The following is a 21966-nucleotide window of genomic DNA, read 5'->3' as shown; positions in this document are numbered from 1 at the left end:
GAAATGGTCTCAAGTTGCACTAGGGAAGGTTTAGATTGGATATTAGGGGAAAAATCTTCACTGAAAGGGTTGCTGTCATTGCAACAGGCTGCCCAGGGAAGTGGTCGAGGTCTTTAACACACCTGTAGATGTGGTGCTTAGGGATGTGGTTAGTGGTGGAGTGGGCGGCATTAGGTTTGCCGTTGGACTCAATGATCGTAAAGGTCTTTTGCAAACTAAATGGTTTTGTAATTCTATGATGCGTGTCTATACTCCTACTGAGTAATATATGAGATTATTTTAGATTACAAACCCAGAAAAGTCCAAACATTTATTTTTAAGAAATCAGTGGAGGAAGAATGTTGACTGGAAATAATTTGTGATAGACTGAGACAGGTGGGTGATCTGTCTCTCATCCCTTTTTCCGTTTTTTTTTTTTCCTTCTTCCCTGTACCAGAGAAGTGAAGTAGGATTTTTTTAAGAAAAGCATAGTCTTGGCTGTCGCCAGCACTGATGAAATTCTAAATCCATGTTGAAGCAGTTATTTAAGTGTCACAATTTTGAAGATTTCACTAGAAAACAGTCTCTTCTAGCCCCACTGGCTGAGAAGTTTTGGTAATTTAAATGATCCCTCCTCAGTTTTGCTGCATTTGAACGATTTTGGGAGAACAGTGTGCTTCTGAGAGTTATATAAGGGGACTAAACAACCCCAGTTCCCTCAGCCGCTCCTTGTAAGACTTGTTCTCCAGCCCCTTCACCAGCTTCATTGCTCTTCTCTGGACTCCTTACAGTGACATGTAATAATAACTGCAGTAATGAACCTAGAGCTGAGTGAGGTCAATGACTGCAGGTAGCACTAATTTAATAAATTACAAAAAAAGTTTTGAGGCATTTGCATGCATCAGAAAAAGAGCTGAGAACACTGAGGAGCTGTATTCCAGTCAATATGTGTCTGTCATGAGAATTGTGCTATTGGTTACAATGGGCTGCGTGTCGTGGACCTCAGCATCATGAAGTATTATCCTCTGGTTCTTTGACAGCATTGAAAGCGCAATCTTATTGCGCATGTGCAGGTGTAGATCAGTTGAGGGCTTTTGAGTCATGACAAGAAAACATTTGTTCCACATGAAAGAACACACATGTTCAGGTTGTTATGAACAGTGAAAGCAGGAAATAATACTTTAGGATAAACTTGAATTATAAAAAGTTGAAAAGAGTGAAAGCAAGAATGACTTGTTGGAAACTGAACTCCTATTAATCCTTTTCATATGTTTGGACAAAGCCATAAGGAAACTTATTTTTGGTAGAAGACAACTGGTAGAAGAAAGGCATATCTTTAGCAGCAGTTTTGGTGTTATGATAGAATTAAAAGCTACTTCACGGGATGTCTTTGTGTTATACTGTGTCACTTTTGTCCTCTGATATGTGTCTTTAGTTATATTACTGTTAATTTTTTAATACGTTCCTAGATGGTGTTTGATTCATTAAGGATTTATATCACCTGAACGGTGTAACAACAGTGGGGGGGTAGACTGTGCAAAGCACTTAATGTATCTCTCTTCATGCTATTTCAGCCTTACTGACTCTATGACCAATGTGTAATTTTCCGCACTAGAAGAGAAGAAAGAAACAGTAGTCATTAACAGTTATGTTCATATGTGATACTGTATTACAGAGTGACAAAATCATTGAGGATGGAAAAGACCTTTAAGATCATGGAGTCCAACCCTAAACCCAAGACATTACACTGAAACAAATTTACCACTTTCTCATATTAATACTTTCCTAATCTCACTTTGTCATGTAGCTAAGCTTTCTGTTGCCTCAAGAAAGAAACATGTTCCGATTTATGAGAATCATTCATAGGAGAGTCTCTATCTTAAAAAGTAATTTCTCTTATGACAGTGATTGAAAGAAGACTAAGAGAATTGTAGGCAATGCTGAAATAACTCCATAACCCCCAGCACCTCTGTTTCAGTCCTATTCAAAATGTGGAAGATGGAATTACTCATCTACCAGTTGATGCCTTAAGCTTTGACCTGTCTTAAAAAATGAACGAACAATTAAAAAAAAACAAACAAAAAACCTTCCACAGGTCCTCCACCCACAGGCACTTATAAATATGGTCTTAGTCCAAAGATTGCTGAAAGCAACAGGACTAGAACTTAAAATAAGCTAATTCTACATACATTAAGTAAAATTTGAGCTACTGCATAGTAAAGAAGCTGTGTTTTGTGCATGGATTGAAACTGGCATAATGCTGAACTTGAAAGTTTAGCTTGTCCTCTGAGTGATGCAGTTGAGATGGAAACATTTACAGTAATGTACGAGTCTGTCATTTCAGTGAATCTGTCATGACTTTTTCTTCATTTCATATGATGTATTGTTGTTGATTCTAGTCTCACAGTTTAAGTTACAGATGGAGAATTTAATTTGAATTTTGTTATCCGTAGATAAGATGTCTGTTCCAGCTCATGAAACTGGGGGGGACGTACCTTTGAGAGACGTGGGTCTGACTTTAGCTGGGATTGGAGGGTTACAAGGTTTGTACCAGCTGCTATGTATTACAGTTACAGACTTTGATCAGTGCCTTCTTCATTTTCTTTCTAAAAATGTTTCTGACATTCCCACTTACAAAATTTAAGTTCAAATACCGTTAAAAATCTGGAATAAATTCTGAAAGACACTAAGAACTATTCCATGTTTATGTTGCTTGTGATAAGAGGAGAGTTGCTTTGAGATGCCAAGAACTGGAAATCTCATTGAGCTACAAGGCTCATCTTTCCAGAAGAAAAGAGGGTTTTTCTGCTGAACTGAGGACAAGGCCAGACCTATTTAACCAAATGGGAACCAAAAGGCTATGCAGTTCTGAGATGTTACTGAGCTGCCATAAGAATGGAACTACTGGGCCTAGTCCTGCATCTGAGTACATTTACAGAATTACGAGTTAATCTTTTCAAGCTGCAAGAGAGTATGTGAACTTTGCAACAAATTAGAGAGCATCTCTGTGGTAATGGTATTTAAATAATAAGTTTGATGGTACCTTGTTACTTGCTGAACTATTTCCTTTGTATTATGTAATAGGTAGCCAGTTTGGTGTATCATTTGTATTACTTTTTTTATCTGTAAGAGAGGGGAAAAAGGAAGTGATTAATATGCCAACAAATATGAAGAAATCAATTAACAGACTCATAGAACCGTAAAAATTCTAATTACTTGAAAAGTTTCACTTTTTTCCCAGTATTTTAAAATGAGTTAGACTTTGGATTACATGTTGTTTAATGTATTGAAGGTAATTTAAAGTTGTCTTATTTGATTAGAATCATCAACTACACAGAACGTAAAAGCTCGACAAGCTGTCTCACGAATTGGTCGAGAGGAACTTGAAGACAGATTTCTTCGTTTACGGGATGAGAACAAGTTACTCAAACAGCATGCAAATAAGCAAGAGGACAAAATTAAAAGGTATAGGTTTTAATGATTTCATTTTAGCTTACAGCAGCATTTTTGCCCTTTAAGACCTTATCAGCAAGTGAAAAATCATGCTGATTTCTCTCAGAGCACTTTTTAATGTAGTAGCAGAAGTCACTTATGGATGTTGGTTCTGTATTGATTTCTGGTTGTCTGTGGTATGTGGGATATTTTTTGGAGTGGATGGTGTTAGGTCTCCGTGTAGAGAGGTAACTGCCATCCACCACTGCAGAGTTGGTACCTTGGGTTTATAGCTGTGCTGAATACAACTGTAACAGGTATTCTGGGAACTGAAGAAGAGGCCTTAGAAGCCTGGTTATTGATCAGAACTTTTGTCCTAGAATCAAAATGGCCTGTAGAGAGAGATTCTGCCTCTTTTTTTTTATCCTCCTCCGTCTTCCAAGAAGTTGTCTGGCATCTAGTCTTTTATAATCTAGTTAAGTCTAAGGTATCTTTATAATTATGATTGGCTCTACTTTATCCAGGGTAACAGATAACTTCATTGAATAAGTCCCAAGTAGCATGGGGAGCAGAGTACCCAGTGCACCCAAACGTACGACAGCAACTTTTGGCTTATTTTTAAACTTAGTACTGTGCTGGCAACCCAGTCTTGAGTCAGCAGAACTGTTCATGGCGTTACTGTATTCCAGCCAGGCTAATTAATTCAAAAGCACTGTGTTCGCATTGTGTTGTACTTAAGTTAATAAAATCTCTAGCTTCTGGTCAGCAGCTAACCAGTTCATGAAAGGGCATCTGAAAATACTGTCTCTGTAGATGGGACTGTTTAATACTGTCCTGAAGTCCAGAACATTCTTTCCTTTTGATTGAGTATTCAGTGAGTCAGGATCAAATTGACATAACTTCCAGCATGACATAACTTCCATCTTTTCTGTCAGGCTACTGCTGTCAAATACAAGCTAGTGGAACAAACTAATTGTTTACTTATTCCAAATGGCATTTTCCAGGTTACGAAGCATGGATGACTCCTCAAATGCAGTCATCATTCACTTAGGTGTAAAATTACACAGAATGTCCATGCTGGGATACCTGAATTAGTATTTTAAGGCACTGAAAATATTAAATACAGTGTTTGTCTAGATTGTCAGTGAAAAATCTTAACCCTTCAAGCTAAATTTCTTTCCCAGCATCCTACATGCTAATAGCCTTAGAACGAAAAGTTTGGAATGAATTTGCAACTACATTGAAAAAAAACAAATTATTAAAAAACCTGCTTACAGGCAAATAACATTCTGTGACATCCTAAAGTTATTATGGGTTTTTTTTGTTGTTGTTTCGCTTTTGTTCTTTTAAGTAGAAGCTTCTGTCCACAAGTTTGCAAAAACCAAACAAGCCCCTTTAAACAAATGAAGTGTGTCCTTATTTTCAGTTTTCTTTCTGGGCCTGCAAAAATAGATTCACTGTAAACTAGATACAGGTTTTGAAGATGTGCGACCAATTTTGTGAAGTCTTGAACTTGTCTCTCTCATCAAAGCCACCTTTTCTTTCTTTATATGCCAAGTTTTTTCCATTCACTGCTGGGTGTGTTTTCTGTTCTTGTATATTACGTCACCTCCATGTGCCCTCTCTGCCTTTTGTTCTAGCTTACCAATGTTTATCAAAACTAAAGGAAATCAAAGGTACAACTCTTAAAATGCCAAAAGCAAAATTTGTATCCTTTTAAGGACAGATGAAAAACATACCCTCTGTATCTAATTATATTATTCAGCTAACAGTTCCTTCTCTGAAGCACGTTGTTAATATTTAGCAAGTATAAAATGGAGTATGGAAATGAGAACTATTAAGTCTCTTTTTCCCCGAGTACCTTCTTAAATATCTCCACCGATATATTTTAGCCACTTTAGAACCAAAATATATACTTATATCCTAAAATCCTAAAAGTGATGATATGTCATAGGAATGTTGCATGTTATTAGCATTCTTTCAGTAGTTGAATGTTTTGTGGAATTGTAGCCTTTATAGTTTGCCTCACCACATCCCAATTCTGTAACTTTACTTAACAGCATGCAGAGGTTCCTATATAAGGTCATGCGTTAAAAATTACATTTAAGCAGCATATGGAGTAAATATGTGTCCTCCCTTTACTAACCTTAAATGATAAGCCTTAGGAAACTGTTATTTGTCAGTGCTATAAAGCAGATTGCTGCACAGTGGTTTCAATTATCTTCAAAGGGTTCTTCACAGGCAGTAATAGTTATATCAAAACCTGAAATTTATTATTCAGGTTCTATGCTGAAGTCTTCACAGTGATTATGTTCCTTTCAACAGAATGCTTTTTATGCTGACTTTTCACATTCTTTTTCATCTTTTTTTTATTATTTTCCCCAGAATGACCACCAAGTTAATACAGCTTGTTAATGCTAAAAAAAAGTCTGAACAGGTTGGTGGCGGCCCCAAGCGGCTGGGTCGGGCTGTGGAGCTGGAGGAAATGATTGAGCATTTACAAGAGAGAGTTCATGAGCTTGAGAAACAAAACGAGAGCCTCCGCAGCAAACTCATCACAACTAAACAGCAGCTCCAGATTCAAGGCCATAGGCCTTGTCCGTACAGCTATGTTCAGTCTCGTATTAACACTGGTCTGAAAAAAGTGAGTGAGGCTGCTGGTGTTCCAGAACACGCAAAGAAAGGTATAATTCACTTTTATTGAAAATAGGCATTTATACAGGTACCACTAATTATTGCTTCACTGTAGCAAGTATCTGCTCTTTTCTCTTCGTCAGTGGGCAATAGTACCTCCAAGCCAAAACACTGTTCTTCCTCTTTTTTCTTGTATTTATTTATAGAGGTAATGATAACTTGTTTCCCTTTGAATTCCGTATTTTGAGAATCCACAACAAGAGGGGTAAAATAAAAGTACAGATTTGAAAATAAAGTAGTTATCAAGCATTTTTTCTAAGAGTAAAAATCACGGGATGTTCTTAGTTTAACTTCTTTATGGGGCTTATAAAAGAAGTATATGAAGAAGTTCAATGTTATCATGTTATAACAAAGTTTTACATCTGTAGGTTGCACATTTTTCCTTTAATTGCAAGGTTTGTTCTAATGTCTTGCTACATGTGTGCACAACACTGCGGACTTAAAGAATCTGTTACACGTGTGGACTTCTGAAAGCAAATACCACAATGCAGCCATCTTTAATGATGCTTTTTCCTGTCAAAACTTGCTGCTTAAGGCAGTCTCGCTCTCAGTCCTTTAGTTATGGTAGCTACGTTTGGCAGTTACAACTTAAAATCTTTATATTGCCATATGAGCGTTTGTAGAAGTAGTTGTACTCAGTTAACTTATACGCTGTACAAATAATGTGTTTAACAAAAAAAAAAAAGGCAGCTATGTTGGCCCTGATTCAAAACCGAGTCAGCAGAATTATCTCCTAAACTTCTGCAAGCCACAGATCAGACTGATGGCCGGTTATTTGTGGGTTTTTTCTGCGTGTCACCCTCCCACCAGCCTTTATTTTGGTTACATTGAGTGTTCGGGTATATGAAAACAGATGCAGTTCTCATGTTTTTAGATGGGCAATAAAAAGCTCTTGACTCTACCACTTTGCTTCTTTGATGTGAATATAGTGCAAATTTTGACATTTTAAATACACCTACATTTTAACACTTTCTGTTATAAATTAGGAAGGTCTGTTCCCCAAATCACGTTCTTCTTTGTTGATTTTAAAAATGAAAAAATAGAGTAGAAAAAGAATAAATTTTTTCGGACCTAGTGCCAGCGGAGAGAAAAAAGCAACTTGATTTGAGAATTAAATACCGAGTGTTGATATGGCATAATCTGTGTACTTCTCTTGGAATAAGAACAGATCCAGATCAAAGATGTCCTGTGCAGAACAGGACATAAGAAACAAAAAAGTTGTTCACAGAACATCCAGCTCAGATAATAACGTTTAGAAATTTCACAAAGTTCTAGTGTGCCTGTCTCAGTTCTACGACCCTGTCCAAACTAAAGGGGTTCTGTTAGTTTTAGTGCTGTGACTACGCAGTTTCTTTAACACACTTACCTAAGGTGAAGCCTATTAAAAATCTAGTAACCAATACTTGGACACAGAGAATGTTTTTTTTATAGTACTCGTTAGCATAGAATGTAATGCAAGCTGTATTGCCCATAGTTCAAACTTTACAGCAGGTATGTTATAGGTAATCTGTTTATCTCGTTCCACGTTAATGTGATGTAAAATCCACTTTTTATAGCATCTGCATGGGATTGTACTACAGAGATATTGTTGTGGTTTTAAATGCTTTTTCATTCAGCATGACAAAAGTTTCTTTTCTTTGTTTCCAGGAATGAGAGTTCTGGATTTAGAAATGGCATCACTTAACGTTGTGTCTCCAGGTTATGGACAGAGTCTGCTTGAGGATGCAAGGGCTGAAATAAGAAATTTGTATGATTTTCTTATTTCTTAATTTTTGTCATTAGAATTGTTAAAACTGGTGGTCGTCTTGAAGGAAAGAAAATCATGTTTTTCAGAAGTTTTTATTTCAGGAAGTAAAGTGAAGTTGTTAGATCTGACAACAGCAACACTGGTAACAATGCAGAAGTGTCTTATGATAAGGAAAACAGGATTAGCAATTTAGAATGCAATATGTAGATGCTTGAATATTTGGGTGGAGTTTAAATTGATCTTCAATGGTGAGCCTCTCTTTCTGCTTGGACACAACGCTGCCTAGCTCACGACTGGACAAAACTGGTAAAAGCAAAAAGAATCTCAGCTGCAAAATTGTTACCAGCGTTTACCGGATAAAGTCCACTGTTAAATACACATAATCTGATTTTTTTTGTGTAAAGTGATCTAACTTGGAGTAAAAGCTTAAAAACTGCTCTTGCTGCTCCATCCATTGAAGATCTCATATTCTTCTGATAGCTAGTAATGATGTTTTCCTTTTCAGAAAACACTTGGTACTAATGGACTGGGAGGAGGGTACGTTTAATGTAGAGTTTAAGAAACCATTAACAATGTTTTCAGCTAAGTTCTGCTAAACATTATTCAGTTCACATAAACATTTATTTTAAGAGTGTTATGTTGTTTGTGTTGTGTTTGATAATGTTTGAACTGTTTATCTGTTTGTTATGCTATTCACATCTTGCATGTGCTAAGTTAAATTATTAAACCTCCATTGTGATGCATGTCCTTAAGAAAAACAAATTTTGCTGAACACTCTTAAAATTTTTGCTTTCCTGAGTATTCATTTATTCATTCCTTTTTTTTTTATTGAACACATACCTGGTTTTGGAACTTAAGATGCTTGTGCTTGCAGGGAGATAGTGACTGAGTCCCAAAGGGAGCGCATTGAGAAACTAGAACGTGACAGAGAGATACTTGAGAGCCAAGTAAGAAGGAGAGGAAAGGAAATTGAAGAATCTGTCCTAAGGCTGAAAGAGCAAGAAACAACAAGCCAAAGGTATTATGAAAAATAGAAATCTCCATGATGGAAGCATTCAAAGAGCTATGTCATAATATTTATATGCAGTTGTGAAAATTACTTGGCCTGTTAAGAACTATGTGTTTTATTAATCTTTTTTTCCTCTGGTGAAACTAAGTCAAAGTGTTTTACAAAATATCCATGGAGAATTCTAAGTAAGGGGATCATTTTAATAATAAGTTTTCATGTTTTTTCACAAATAAACAGAGTGGATGATTTTATGTTCATTAACACTCACTGATAGTTTGGAATGTAGAAATAGTGAAAAAATACTGGTACTGTAAGTATAGTAGCAGTTTTTGAAGGAATGAGGTATACCTGTGCAGTAAAACAAAGCCAGACAAACATATTTGCAGAATGTGTTTTATACTAAAGCCTCCAATTGTTTAATCTCTCTTCATTCTCTTCTTTCACTTTTGCAAAAAAATATGCAGAATTACATAACTTTGCATAAATTTTCCCTGTTCTGAGTGTTCCAGTTTCAGCCTGTTACTTTTCGTTGTATTAGGGATGTAACACAGCGTGATCCTGCATTCCTTACTTTTTCAATTTCAATGAAAGTTCTAGTTGAATGAGAAAAACGTGGTCAGTTCTTTAACTGCCTTTCAAGAGAGGGACCCCCATTATTATGTGTGAGCATTCTTTTGTGCATCAGTGGCGCTACATAAATAATAGATCATAATGTTTGCTATTAAATTATTCACAAAGTCATAAGTCTCCACTATTCAGAATTTCCTTCATATAGTTTAAATAGGTCAAAGAAGTTATGATAAGTAATTCTCAGTCTTGCCTACAGTGAATGAAGAAAATATTTACAAGTTTTCATAATTTGAAAATAATCTGATAACAAACCTCAAGGAACTTCTTTTGCATCACTTCATTTAAGTACAGCGGTGAGCAAATAAACATAACTTCTGAATTTTATATGAGCTACCATGTTTCTGTGGAATTTTTAAGAAGTTTTAAAGTAAAGATACACTTCTAATTCAGCTAAAAATCCTTAAATAAAGTCAGGCTGTTATAAGTAGTGCAGATAGTTGTGTATCCATCGTATTACTTATATATAATCTGTGGTACTAGACCTACCTTATTTACAGTCTGTGAATTCACATTTGAAGTTCCTTTATTTCTTATTTGAAACTGGATAAAAGATACATTGAGTATTTAAGAGCTACTGTGTTTGGCTGAAGATGCTGCAAAAGAACTTGAAAATGTTCACTAGTGCATAACCAGAATAGTGTGAGTTCTATAATTTTGTCACTAGAATGCTTTATGGAGAGCTGCTAATCCCCATGTTTTTCAAGGTGTACTGTTCTCTCCAGGTTTAACTGTAACTGTAGGCAGTGAAGCAGCCACAGTTAATAATCATTGATCTGTCAGTGGTAAGGGAGGGAGATCCTGAGTCCTACAGCCACAAGAAATCCAGCTATACTTTAAAGCTGTCTTTGTATCTTCACTATAGTTTCTGTATAACCACAAAAGAGCTACATAACAGAACTGAGTTCATCTGCGTTGTAAAATGAGAGAAGTACTTCACATTGAGGTTCTGTTCTTTACTTTTCTGTTTGGGAGTCTGTGTATGTATCTTGGACATGGATGCATTTGTGAATGAGGACTATTAGCCTAGAAACCTTTTGTTTATTTTGCCAGACGGAGGGGAAATGATTCTGAGAAGTATGGTAGTAATGTTTTTTCACATGCTTGTTTTTCTTGTTCTGAATGTGAATGGGAACCACTGGTACAGTTGAGAAAATAGTATTGGAAGTCAAGACAAGATGCAAGGATGTGGTTTAATTAGCCCTCAATTTTATTAGCATAACCATCTGGGATTTCCTGGCATGAATTTGTAAAGTGCAGGTCAAGATCCTTTCTTTAATCTTTCCTTCTGCTCTAGTTTGCAGTCAGTCCACCCATTACCACACAGCTGGTCCCCAGCCCAGTGTTGGGACCATACTCTATATGCATTTAATCCAAACGATAAGAGGTCTGGAAGTGAGATTGGCTCTTTGGTGTACTTCAGACATTAGCCTTAAACATAAGTTTCAGGTTTTTTACAGAGTCACTTTCTCCTAACTTCATTTCCAATTTCAGACTTTCTAATCCAGCTTTGAGATGAGGTTTGGAGTGGAAGGATGGTTCATGTTCCTTATTTCTGTGCTTGTGACAGAAGGCACCCTAGAGCTAAATCAGTTTGACCATTAATTCAAGTTACTGTTTCAAAAGGAACATTAGTTCTTTTTCTAACTTCTACTCCAGGCATACCTCCATGTTTTCAGGTCCTGTGGCAGTATTTTTGGCTTTTTTGGCAATAGGTAAAGTATTGAATGAGAGCTCTTAGTATAGCTTTGCTTTTATAATTTACTTTGTTATTCTTTGAGCATAATATGATCTATGCAAGTGAAAGGTAGCATAGATTTTTCTATCAAATCAATATATAACCCCTGATTTTAAGATATATCAGAATATCTGAACAGATGTTCTGGGAGCAGAATACCTCAACTACCTGGGGGGGAGAATACTGTGGACACAACCAAGTTCTAGTCTACTGTTTTGTGACTTCATTTATAGAAAAATGAATCATCCCAACAGAATTTTCCTCAACTTTGCCTTGCCCACTAAATCTGAAATAATTTTGTTCAACAGCAAGCTCCTTGTCATGTACCTAGATGCACTGGACATTTCTTAGACATATTTTATTTACATAAATACACTAAGAAATCAATGGCACTTGCTTTCTATAGCTAGAAACTTCATGAGATAAATACACTTAAAATTGTAAGAACTAAAATTATCTCAACAAAAAGTAATTTTTCACTTCCAGATCGGAATAATTTAGTTCGTTATGTCAGTACCACAAACCTGTTTAAATCAAATGCGGTTTTATTCACTGTTGAAAAAATAGTTCATGTTGATTGTCAGGAGCCATGGGGTTTACATCTGTACATCATAAATTTCACTATCATCTGCTCCTTTTTCTATTTAAAAAGAAAAAACAAGAAGGAAAAAAAAGCCTCCTGCTTAAAAAATGGTGGGGGTTGGGGGAGAAGAAAAGGAAAAAGCCTTTGAAGGCATTGGAGCCTTTTGTTTGATGTGTGGAAAAAGATTAATAAAAACGTGCCACTACATTAGCTTTTAAATAGCTAGCATGAGACAGTGCTGCTGTCTATACTCACCACAGCTTTAATTTATGTAGATAACATGTTTTAGACACATGATAATTTTAGCATAGTGTTAGAGCTGTTTCTTGTGGAAGATCTCAGGTTTGTGAGTGTGTTTATCTTCTGTGTAAGGACAATTAACCAGGGAATGCCAAAACATAATAGGCTTTGATATTTTACAGAATAAAAGGAAAACATTTCACATACTCAGCTGGTTTACAGATGTGTAAGCTTTGTAGTCCATTTTCTTGCTCCACCATGGCATTGTGACAATTCCTCCAATATGTCTAAAATAGATAAATATTGGAAGAGAAATTACCTTTTCAAATGCTAAAGATCTATTCTGATTTTATTGTATTTTATATTAATGCAAATCTGAATTGTTTTTTTTTCCCGTACTTGAAGAAGCTGTGAAAGTAATGGGGTTTAGTTTCACAGTTTGAAGTAAGGGAAAACATCAGAAATAAATATGTATTTAAATTTTGGGTTATTTTAATGTCCATTCGGTTAAGCAGTAGGTTCTCAAATTGTTCTCAGCATAGTAACAATACAGAACATCTGTATGGTTATTAAGTGCTTTTCATTTAGTTAAGACACCTGCAGCTTGTTTGAATGCCAGGCTTAAGGTGTTGCAGTATAAGTTGCTAAGTCATTTTTTCTTACCAGTAAACTCTAAGAGGAAGCTCCATAAAGTGGTAATCTCCTGGCACCAAATACTTTGGAGCAAGAAAAGAAGTGAATGGAAAACAAATAATCTCTTTAGGTATATGATTGCTTTTTCTTCCTGTTATATATAGTTTGATACGATAAACAAAAATGTATATGTATTGCTGGAACTTGCTATGCAGTAGAAAGTTTATTTACTCGAGTTCTGTGATGTGGATTTTAGAAGAAGAAATTAATTTGGGTATTACACACTAGATCTTCTTCCCAATATGTTGTAGGAAACTGATTTGCAAACAATTTGAACTTTTCAAGAGAAAAATAATAATATAATTACTTTTATATCTTCTAAGTTCATGATGTATTTCTTTTTATTAAAATGTTGAAGGCTAAACATTCAAGAAAATGTGGAAATGATCAAGGTCCGTAAGCAGCTGGCTGAGAAAACCAATGCTCTTACAGCAATGGAAGGAAAATTTCTCCAGCTTCAAGAGGTAATTGCAACTTGGTCAGTAACATTCCTTTACTCTTGTCACATAAGCATGCTTAAATGGAAAATAAACATACACAGTTCTTCAGTCTGAGTCAATGCTGAGTACATGAAAATAAACCACATGATACATCGCACCCAACCCGCTCCAAGTGTGTAGGGTTTTTTGGTCTTAAAATTGCTGTGTTTTTTTTCTTTTTCAGAAGGGTCTAGCAGGTCTTAAAGATCTTATCTTCAAAGCCATGTCAGGCAGATTGTGGAGAAGGAACTGTGTTTTCTGGCTGTCTATAGAGGTTCCTGGCCATTTTAAAAGAGGGCTTTGACTTAAATATACTGATTTACTATAGAAGGGATGCTAGAGCTGCCTCACTTCCCCAGCTTTATCAAGGACTGATAAAATTTGGCTGTTTAGAGTTCTGACATTAGGACTTAAATTATGTTCATAAGTTCATGGAAATTACTTTAGAGGGCTACTGTAAGTAGTAGGTTTTCTTCATGGGAGGAGCATTTTTATGAAAATATCACCGGAACATGCAACTGCGTGGTTGATTGCATGTAGGTTTTAATTATACAGCATTCTTCTGCTTCTTTCCATGTGTATTTTGAGAACTGCATGTGTATACAGACAGTAGTAGTATGATAATGGCTGAGAAATGGGAGAGTTCCTGTCAGTAGGAATCCTACATGCAATAAAGCTAAATAAATTATCCTAGCCTTATAACGTGGAAGCACTGGATATCCTTGTAAACTCTTACTGCTGCCTGCTTTTTGTTATTTTAGCATGCTAAATAACACTTGTGCCATTAGATTTTTGTCCTGGCTTTGTTGTATTCCTTTTTTCCTGTGTTTTTCTGCGTCTGCATTTTGCTTTGCTAATCCCCCCGCCCTTGATGTAATACCTCTATCTCCTGTGCCAAAGCATCTCTTCTGCTAGTAGCTCAAATGTGATTTTTCACAGGTAAACTATGTGATTTTTCATAGGATAAACTATGTGGAGTGTAAATTCCAGGGGACACAGATTTCACATGGCTTTTTATGTTCTTAAGTAGAAAGTAATAAGTGAACTGTTCCATTTTAAATCATATGTGACTTTTGGTAATTTACAGCAAATGTCAAGTAGTTATGCCTCTATCTTGGCAACAGCTGAATAGAAACACATGCCTAGGATTCATACTGGTGTTTGAAGACATTGTTTCTAATATTCACAGTGAAAGCTGCATTTTTGAGAAGTATGAGTGTGGTTTTTTTAACAAGGTAATGGATACAATGGTTTTCTTATTTCCAGTCATTCGAATGATTTGAAATATGTTTACTAAATTTATAACTGGAAAATGCAAAATTTCTAGTTTAGATGACACATAACCAGAGCAGGTTTTAGTATTTTTTTTAATTTTTATCTTGATGATTATTATTACTATTGAGTTTGTTATCATTTATTTTCAGCTTGGTTTTCTGTGGGATTTTTTTGTTTCTAGGATATTTAGGCTGCTTGTAAACCCAAATACTTTGTACAGGATTCACATCCAGCTTTTCCATTTAACTACTTCGTAGGAAGATTATATGGAAAAACCATAGCAAACATTTTTTTTCTGCCTACAGTTGTTAAACATTACCTATACGTGTATTTGACGTAAATTTTCATATAATCATTTTATTAAACAGGAGATTGGCTTTTGGGCTGTTTTGTTTCACTTCATACTTTAAGTGTGATTTACGTGGAAATTCTTAATGAACGAGGCTTAACTAAAGCATTGTGGAATGTAGGCAGTATAATATTACCTAATATTCTGGAAATAGAGGTTCCACCAGCATCCTGCTTTTAATATTAAAATTAGTTAAATGTGCTATTATATAATCTATTGAAGTAAAGGAAATTGTGAAAGAAATCACAAGTCCCTCTTTAAATTACTGCTTGGAAGAAGATAGAACTGAGTGCATTAGGATTATGAAACAATTAGGTATCTACAGTTAAGGGTTAACAGGGCTGTGGCAAGTTCTGTGATTAGCATAACTGTGGACAACATTCATTTTTGCTTGCTACTGCAGTGGTTTTGGTCAGCATGTCTAACCACTGTAACCACAGCAAAATCTTTTAATTGCTAAACAGATGTATTTCTTGGTTGTTTTCTGCATGACTGAATTGAGGGTTTAATGTTCATGAGAGCAGCAAGAGTGCCACCTTCTCCTGGCCGTGCAAAATGAAAAGTTGCTTTCCAGTTACTTAGTTCAGGTGTGTCTCCTGTTGACCACATTGAAAATGTATGTTAAATAATGCCATTAGAGACCACTGGTTAGCTATGCAGAGTGTTACTGCATTCTAACAAGTGTGATTTATTTTAATTTTTTTTTTGCTCATTCCTTCCTTCCTTTGCGTAGAACGAAAGGAACTTGAAGACCATCCATGGTGCTTTAATAGCAAAAAGTGATGAACTGAATCTACAGCTTAAAGAGGAGCGGCTAAAGTGTCTCCATCTTGAAAAAGAATTGCAATCAGTAACAATTTCAAACCGAAGGACAGAGGAGGTGAGATTGTATTTGAGACCTAGAATCTGCTTTAGGTAGTACGCTAGACCAACCTGCTAGTATATATACTTTTATCCTATGAAAAAGAAAATCTTTTGGCTGCTGATTACGTTTCATAGAATAGTGAAACATCCATGGTTCCCATGCCACATAATCACTGCACTTGTGTTTGGAAAGTATTTGAGGTTGAAGCGCAGGATTTCATATAATTTGTGATACTAAACAAGTGTTTTATTTACCAGAAAAAAATCATAACACTTGATTTATTCATCCAAATTACTAGATTTTTTTAGTATTATTTCAAACTGATTTAATTGCAGTTCGATGTAGTATTACATCTTACTCAGTGGTTCAGATTAGTCACTTCTATTTCTTTCTCCAGTAGCCCTTGGAGACAAGTGTCATCACTAATCGTCATCCAGATATAGGACTAAAAACCAAGCGTTGTATTTCTCATTCTTTCGAACATACGAGTAGTAAGAGTTTACAAACTTATTTATTAGATTTTATAGCAACTTAAGATGAGCTTTACTGCCTGGTTTGCCCATCTTGAATGTATTTTACATGAACCAAGTTTACCTCACAGGTACTTCTTCTAAACCTTTTGACTATTGTAATGCATGTAGGCTATATCTTCTCAGTTAAAGCATCTCATTTTTAAAATCATATCTTTCTTTACTGAGTACTTTGAATGCCAATACTTAAAAATGTTTACTATACAGGAGCCATTGACTAGCCTGTGCTAATACTCGCTTACAAAAATGAAAATAAAAGTTTTCAATGCTATTAGTTTTTTACAGGTTTGGTTTGGGTGGGTTTTTGTTTATTTGGGTTTTTTTTTGACAAAAGTCAGAATGTAGCTAGGTGCTGTTGTTCAACTGCTAGTCTCAGGTTTATATAAACAGCATGAAAAAGACTGACTGGGCCAAATGTAAATCCATGTGGCCAAAAAGACTGTTACTTTGAAGCTTGTTGTATAGAGAACAAACAAAAGCCTGACTATGCCTACAAATTAACTAGTTGTCTTTATACATTCATTGTAATTTATTTCTGTGCTGTGCCTTGATTGAAGCTTCCTTCATCTTAGTTACAGGAAAGAATAAGTGATCTAGAAAAAGAGAACAAACTTTTGAGTGAAAACTATGATAAGCTGTGTAAGAGGTGAGTTATGGTTTCTGTTCGTAGAAAACACTTGATTACTGCCCCATTTAATAGGTCTTCATATACTGTGTACTTCAGTTTTCATATGTGTATTGTGTGTACACACATGTAAATGTATTCGTGCATCGTATCAGTAATTATGCATGGAAACTTCTATGGTGTTCTGTCTAGCTTTCATCTGTTTTGTTGTAACGGAGCAGCTTCCATACATGTTCTAATACTCTCAAAACAGTAGATTACATTTTTAAAATATATAGTTAGAAAGTAAGTCGAAGTCACTTTATTTTGAAGAATAATGCAAAAAGGTCTTACTTGAATTTCTAATAATTTTTTTAGGGTTGTTGAAAGAAGAATATATCTAGGTATTCATACATTCTTTTGGGTTTATTTTATTTTATTTCATTTGGGCAAAAGGGGTACCTGAGCTTTTTGTGTAAATTCTTCCAGTGCTTCTCAGTGGACCTATGTGAAGCCTGATATTTGACAGCTTCTCCGATGTTTGTTTTTGAGGGGTGGTTTGTTAGTTTTGGTAATAGCTACCATTTCACTTGTACTGATCCTGCTTGAAGTTTTCTGTAGACTCATGTAAGTTTTTACAAAGGTTGCTATACAAAATAAGTTGTGTAAATTGTGTCAGCAGTGCTTACAATGAAAATGAAAACACATTGCCAGACATGTTTCAAGAAATTCTCTGGTACAGAAAAAAAAGTAATTATAGTCAATTGCCACAAGCATATTAAAGGAAAAAATGACCTTTAAATGAACTTTTCCTTTATAGTGAAACCATGTGTCTTTTACACTGACAAGGGTTAGAAAATAAGACAGATCTCTAATGGTTGTCTGAGAAAGTAGGGAAAATGCTTGAAGTCTTTTCTCATATCAATGTTATTTTTTTTTCCTCTTGAAGTTTGTTTGGTTTGTCAGTGTGATGTCAGTGTCTGTCAAAAAATATCAGTGACTTGGCACTATGTGAGTGATATCAAATGACGTTTATTGTATTCTTACAATATTTATTATACTTTTTGTACTTTCCATGATGAAATTAAAAGTTACAGTAATTGAAAAGTGCAAGTACAAACAGCTTAAAACATCTTTTACGTGTGAGATGTAATGGTCGTATACGCACAATACTTAGAGTTTTGTATAGGAGCAGTTGGTCAGTTATCTTGCTTACATTCATTGCTGTAGATCTCTCTCAAGTCTGATCATGCTATAAGTATTTCTTATGTGGATTTTTTTTTTCTCCTCTATCATTATGCAGAGAAATAACTCTTACTAACTAATCAACTTACAATTTTGGCTTAAAGCTTTCTGTTATATTTCAATCATATTGATAAATTAAAAATGTTTAACTAGATAAATTTAAATATGGTTCTCTCATAACCCAATAATCTAGAATATGGCTTATCTTTTACCTAAAAGGATCTGTCTTTTCATATACTCCCATTTCAACTTTGATTCATGTTTTGTCATTCTGTGTTAATGTAAGAAGAAATTACGAAGATATATGGATCATTTCATTGTAACTGTTTAATGGTCACCTTTTTCCGTTTTCCATTTCAACAATGTAAGTGGATAGGCCAGTGTCCACAGATGCTAGTTAATTAATAAATATTTATTTCTTTCTTTTTCTAATGGAGGAAAAGAAGCATAAACCCATTCTTACCTAATGTTTGGGGTTTTTTTTAAATTTGAAGATGATGGGAATTTTGCCAAAGCCAAGACTGCAGAACTGGTTCTAAAAAGTTTACAAAGAACAAGAAAGACTTTGTCAGTTAGCTCTTATTATTTAGTCAATATCCAAGGAAACAGTTCATTTGGATATAAGGTTTGGAGGAATTGTTTTCATATGACCTTGTAATGCAAATCTAGTAATGCTTAAACTCCCTCCAAAGGAAGTTGTGCCAGATGTGGTTGACCATTTATAGTTACCCAGATGGCTCCAACTCCAGTGAAATACAGAAAATGTGAGAGATTCCACATGAATTCAGGTAAAAGTAATCTTAAAATTCAAAGAAAGCAAGCAACACAAGTGGACTCAATTGAAACTGATATAAACATTAGCATTATGTAGGCTTGGATAAAACCTGTGTTCTAAAATGTTCTTCATTTAAACATCGAAATTCTGAATTACTATCAGAGTAACCGTTAATTATTTTTCTGCCAGCTTAGCTTTTAGGAAAACTCAAATAATGTGTAGCTACCATTTATGTGAAGTGATTATACTTAAAGATATTAAAACATGTTTAGAAGTGTGAGAACTCCAGGTATTATATCTTTTCTTGCTAAGATTTATTCTTTATGGGAGCCAATCAGACTTTGAAGAGTGTCAAGTCTAAGCAATTACAGAGCACAGTTTCTCTTCTGTACCTATGCAGTGTCATGGAAATGATTGTGGCTTCAGTGCATTGTATTCACTGCATATTATCTTCAAAATTACGGCAGACTGGGGTCTATATTACTTGAGAACTTACAAGCACTGTTTAAGTTCAGACATGCTATAAAAGCCACTCTGTAGACCTGTACAAGCAGGTGAGATGGATATATGTGAAAAAGACAAAATACATAGATAGAACTCTTTTTGTGAAGATCACAGAGCAGTAATATAAACTCTTGTTATATACTTTAAAGTCTCCAATTTATACTATAATACTTTTCTTCAATCGCAAAGTCTTTCCTCAACTATATTAGATATACGTGCACTTGTGTGTACTCAGAATGACTTTATGTAGTCATGGCTATCGAAACAGGCAGTTCTCTTTTGATCAGCATGTACAGTCTGCAAAACAATGTCGCCTGCCCCTTCTGCAATTATTTATTTTTTCTCTTCTAAGTGTTTTTTGATTGAGGGTTTTGTTACAGATCTCTGGGAGACATAGATTGATAAATAGAAAAATATAAGAAAGATTGGGGTTTTTAATGCATTCATTTATGTAAAAAAAAAAACGCAAAACTTTTTAAACTTGTGGACTTCACCAAAGATTTGAGGAACTGACTCTTTTTTTCACAGAATACAAAAGTAAACGAACTGGTTTATGATTAAGTTGAAAGACATTATCTAGCTAATAAGAATGCAAAAATTGAAGAATAATCACGTGAAGAACATAGTGCTTACCGTCTAAATTATATGAGAGCACATTGCATTGTTTTGTCTTTTTACCTACTGGGAATTACTGTAAATTACATAATGTACTTAATTTTGTTTCAGTCTGAGTTACACATTTTGTTGTGGTTTCAGCAGTTCTGATTCTGTGTGCATGCAATTCTTATAGCACGTAGATTGCTAATTTACAAGTAAATGATGTGTTACAGGCAAAATAGTTATTCTAGTTTCTTTGCCACTCTGTTTTTTATTTCTTAAAGTAGGAGAAAGATTACTTTATTTGTGTTTCTTAATCAGTATCAGAATTGTTATTTTACAGTATGAGACAACTGTTGTCACTCTGTGGTCAACATTTCTTTGATCGAGCAACTGACTTTAGGTTCTGCATGTTTCACAGATTTAAAAGAAATCAGGTGTGTGATCCCAGTTCTCTGCATTAAGAGGTTTTGTATGCAGAAAGAATGGTTTTGTCCGTTGTCAGTTGCTGAGGTTTGGAGTTGTGGATTACTCTGGGATAAGCATCTGAATTCCTTTTTAAGTCCCACAAATGTTGCATGCTGCCAACTTTTCTGACTTTGGAGCTCTAAATTAAGGCCAGTTCCTTTGCTCATCCCACAAACTCTTTCATGTGTTTTAACCGCAGCCTGAGAAAGGCGCCTTGGTTTCAACAGCAGCAGACCAGCATATGTTTACTTAATTCCTAAAACATGATGACAGTGGTCTCTGTGCCACTAAACGCTTTTTTCTTTATTATTTTCTGTGAAGCTGATTTCTAAAAGTCTTTCACATGCCACATGTTTTATTGCAGTGTCTTGAGTATGACCCATGAAAAGCAATGGAAATTAAAGGAACAGCAACTGAAACTGCAAATCGCTAAGCTAGAGACTGCCATCGAATCTAATTTAGCAGACAAAAATGAAATCCTTGACAAGATCAAAGTAGAAAGAGGTATATTTTTGAAGTGACTATCATTTTCTTATGATGTGAGATTCTTCTGTGTTGGAGTTCAGGTACATTGCTCAGAAGAGTGTAGTTTTCTGTTGTTGGTCATTTCAGAGCTGCCTTTTAGGTGTACATTAGAACAATACACTTAGGTTATGATTAGCTATTAAGTACAAAAATTGACCTAGTACAGGTTATGTGCCAAATGAGGATCATTTAACTCCACCTGCGTTCATTCTTCATCTCTTGGGTAAAAATTTACTCTTCATTCTGTATTTCTTCTCTGCTCTGCATTGCAAGGTCTTATGGAAAAAATGGACTATCTGGGAGTCCTTCTCAAACTATAAACGCTATTCTAATTCTGTTTACTTTACAAAGTTATGTGAAGACTGCATAGGCCCTTGGAGGTGGTTAGTTGTCTTTCAACTTTTTGAATTCAGAATTTTTTTTAGATTTTCTGTATACAATAGTTTTTCTTTACAGTAATAATTTTCTTCTAATCTACTGGATAGATTATTTCTTATCAGTTTTCCCCAAACTGTAAAACAACTTCTCAGTGAATCTTTAAGACCTTGCAATCGTTTGAGATTTTATCTCAGTACTGCGGCAACATCAGGTTACAAAGCAAAAGCACAGGCAGGAAGTATTTTTAGAGCCAGTTTTTCAAATGCGCATTTTTAAAAGTTGTAGTTTTGTGAACAATCTAATGGAATGAAAGGGGCTAACTTCTTGTGAATAATTACTCTAATGATTATGGCTTGTGTTCAGCATATGCTTACCATTAAGATTCCGGGTAGCTCTACTGACTTCAAGTGCCAGATAAAATATTTAAACATTTTATTTAACCACAGCAAGTGTTTGCAAAATTAACCTTAAGTGATATTAAAAATATAAGATGCTTTAAGGTGCAACAATATGAAGTTATGTCATATTGACAGTTGGAGACATTTGTTAATGACAGTTTCATTGTGCAATGCAAAATTTATAGTGATACTAAGAGCATGGAAATGTTGTAGGCCATACTATTATGTGGTA

At 35.1% G+C, this 21966-nt stretch overlaps 1 protein-coding gene across 2 annotated transcripts in view; it reads left to right on the top strand.

Annotated features, from left to right (window-relative positions):
• The first annotated feature begins 1531 nt into the window (after positions 1–1531).
• RPGRIP1L (RPGRIP1 like) overlaps positions 1532–21966 on the top strand; it is a 53984-nt gene continuing 33549 nt past the window's right edge. The window contains exons 1-10 of one of the 2 annotated variants that reach the window (XM_069868657.1): positions 1532–1611; positions 2433–2522; positions 3300–3444; positions 5797–6095; positions 7753–7852; positions 8727–8870; positions 13101–13206; positions 15579–15725; positions 16813–16886; positions 20798–20937. In XM_069868657.1, the coding sequence (XP_069724758.1) occupies positions 2438–2522; positions 3300–3444; positions 5797–6095; positions 7753–7852; positions 8727–8870; positions 13101–13206; positions 15579–15725; positions 16813–16886; positions 20798–20937 (1240 nt within the window). In that variant the 5' untranslated portion in view covers positions 1532–1611; positions 2433–2437. Of the gene's footprint in view, positions 1612–2432; positions 2523–3299; positions 3445–5796; positions 6096–7752; positions 7853–8726; positions 8871–13100; positions 13207–15578; positions 15726–16812; positions 16887–20797; positions 20938–21966 lie in introns of those variants that run through there. The other variant, XM_069868658.1, reaches the window with a different exon arrangement.

This window comes from Phaenicophaeus curvirostris, chromosome 14 (assembly GCF_032191515.1).
Source record: "Phaenicophaeus curvirostris isolate KB17595 chromosome 14, BPBGC_Pcur_1.0, whole genome shotgun sequence".
Taxonomy (NCBI): Eukaryota; Metazoa; Chordata; class Aves; order Cuculiformes; family Cuculidae; genus Phaenicophaeus; species Phaenicophaeus curvirostris.
The sequence above is the reverse complement of the archived record's forward strand: the minus strand, read 5'-3'. Positions and strand labels throughout refer to the sequence as shown.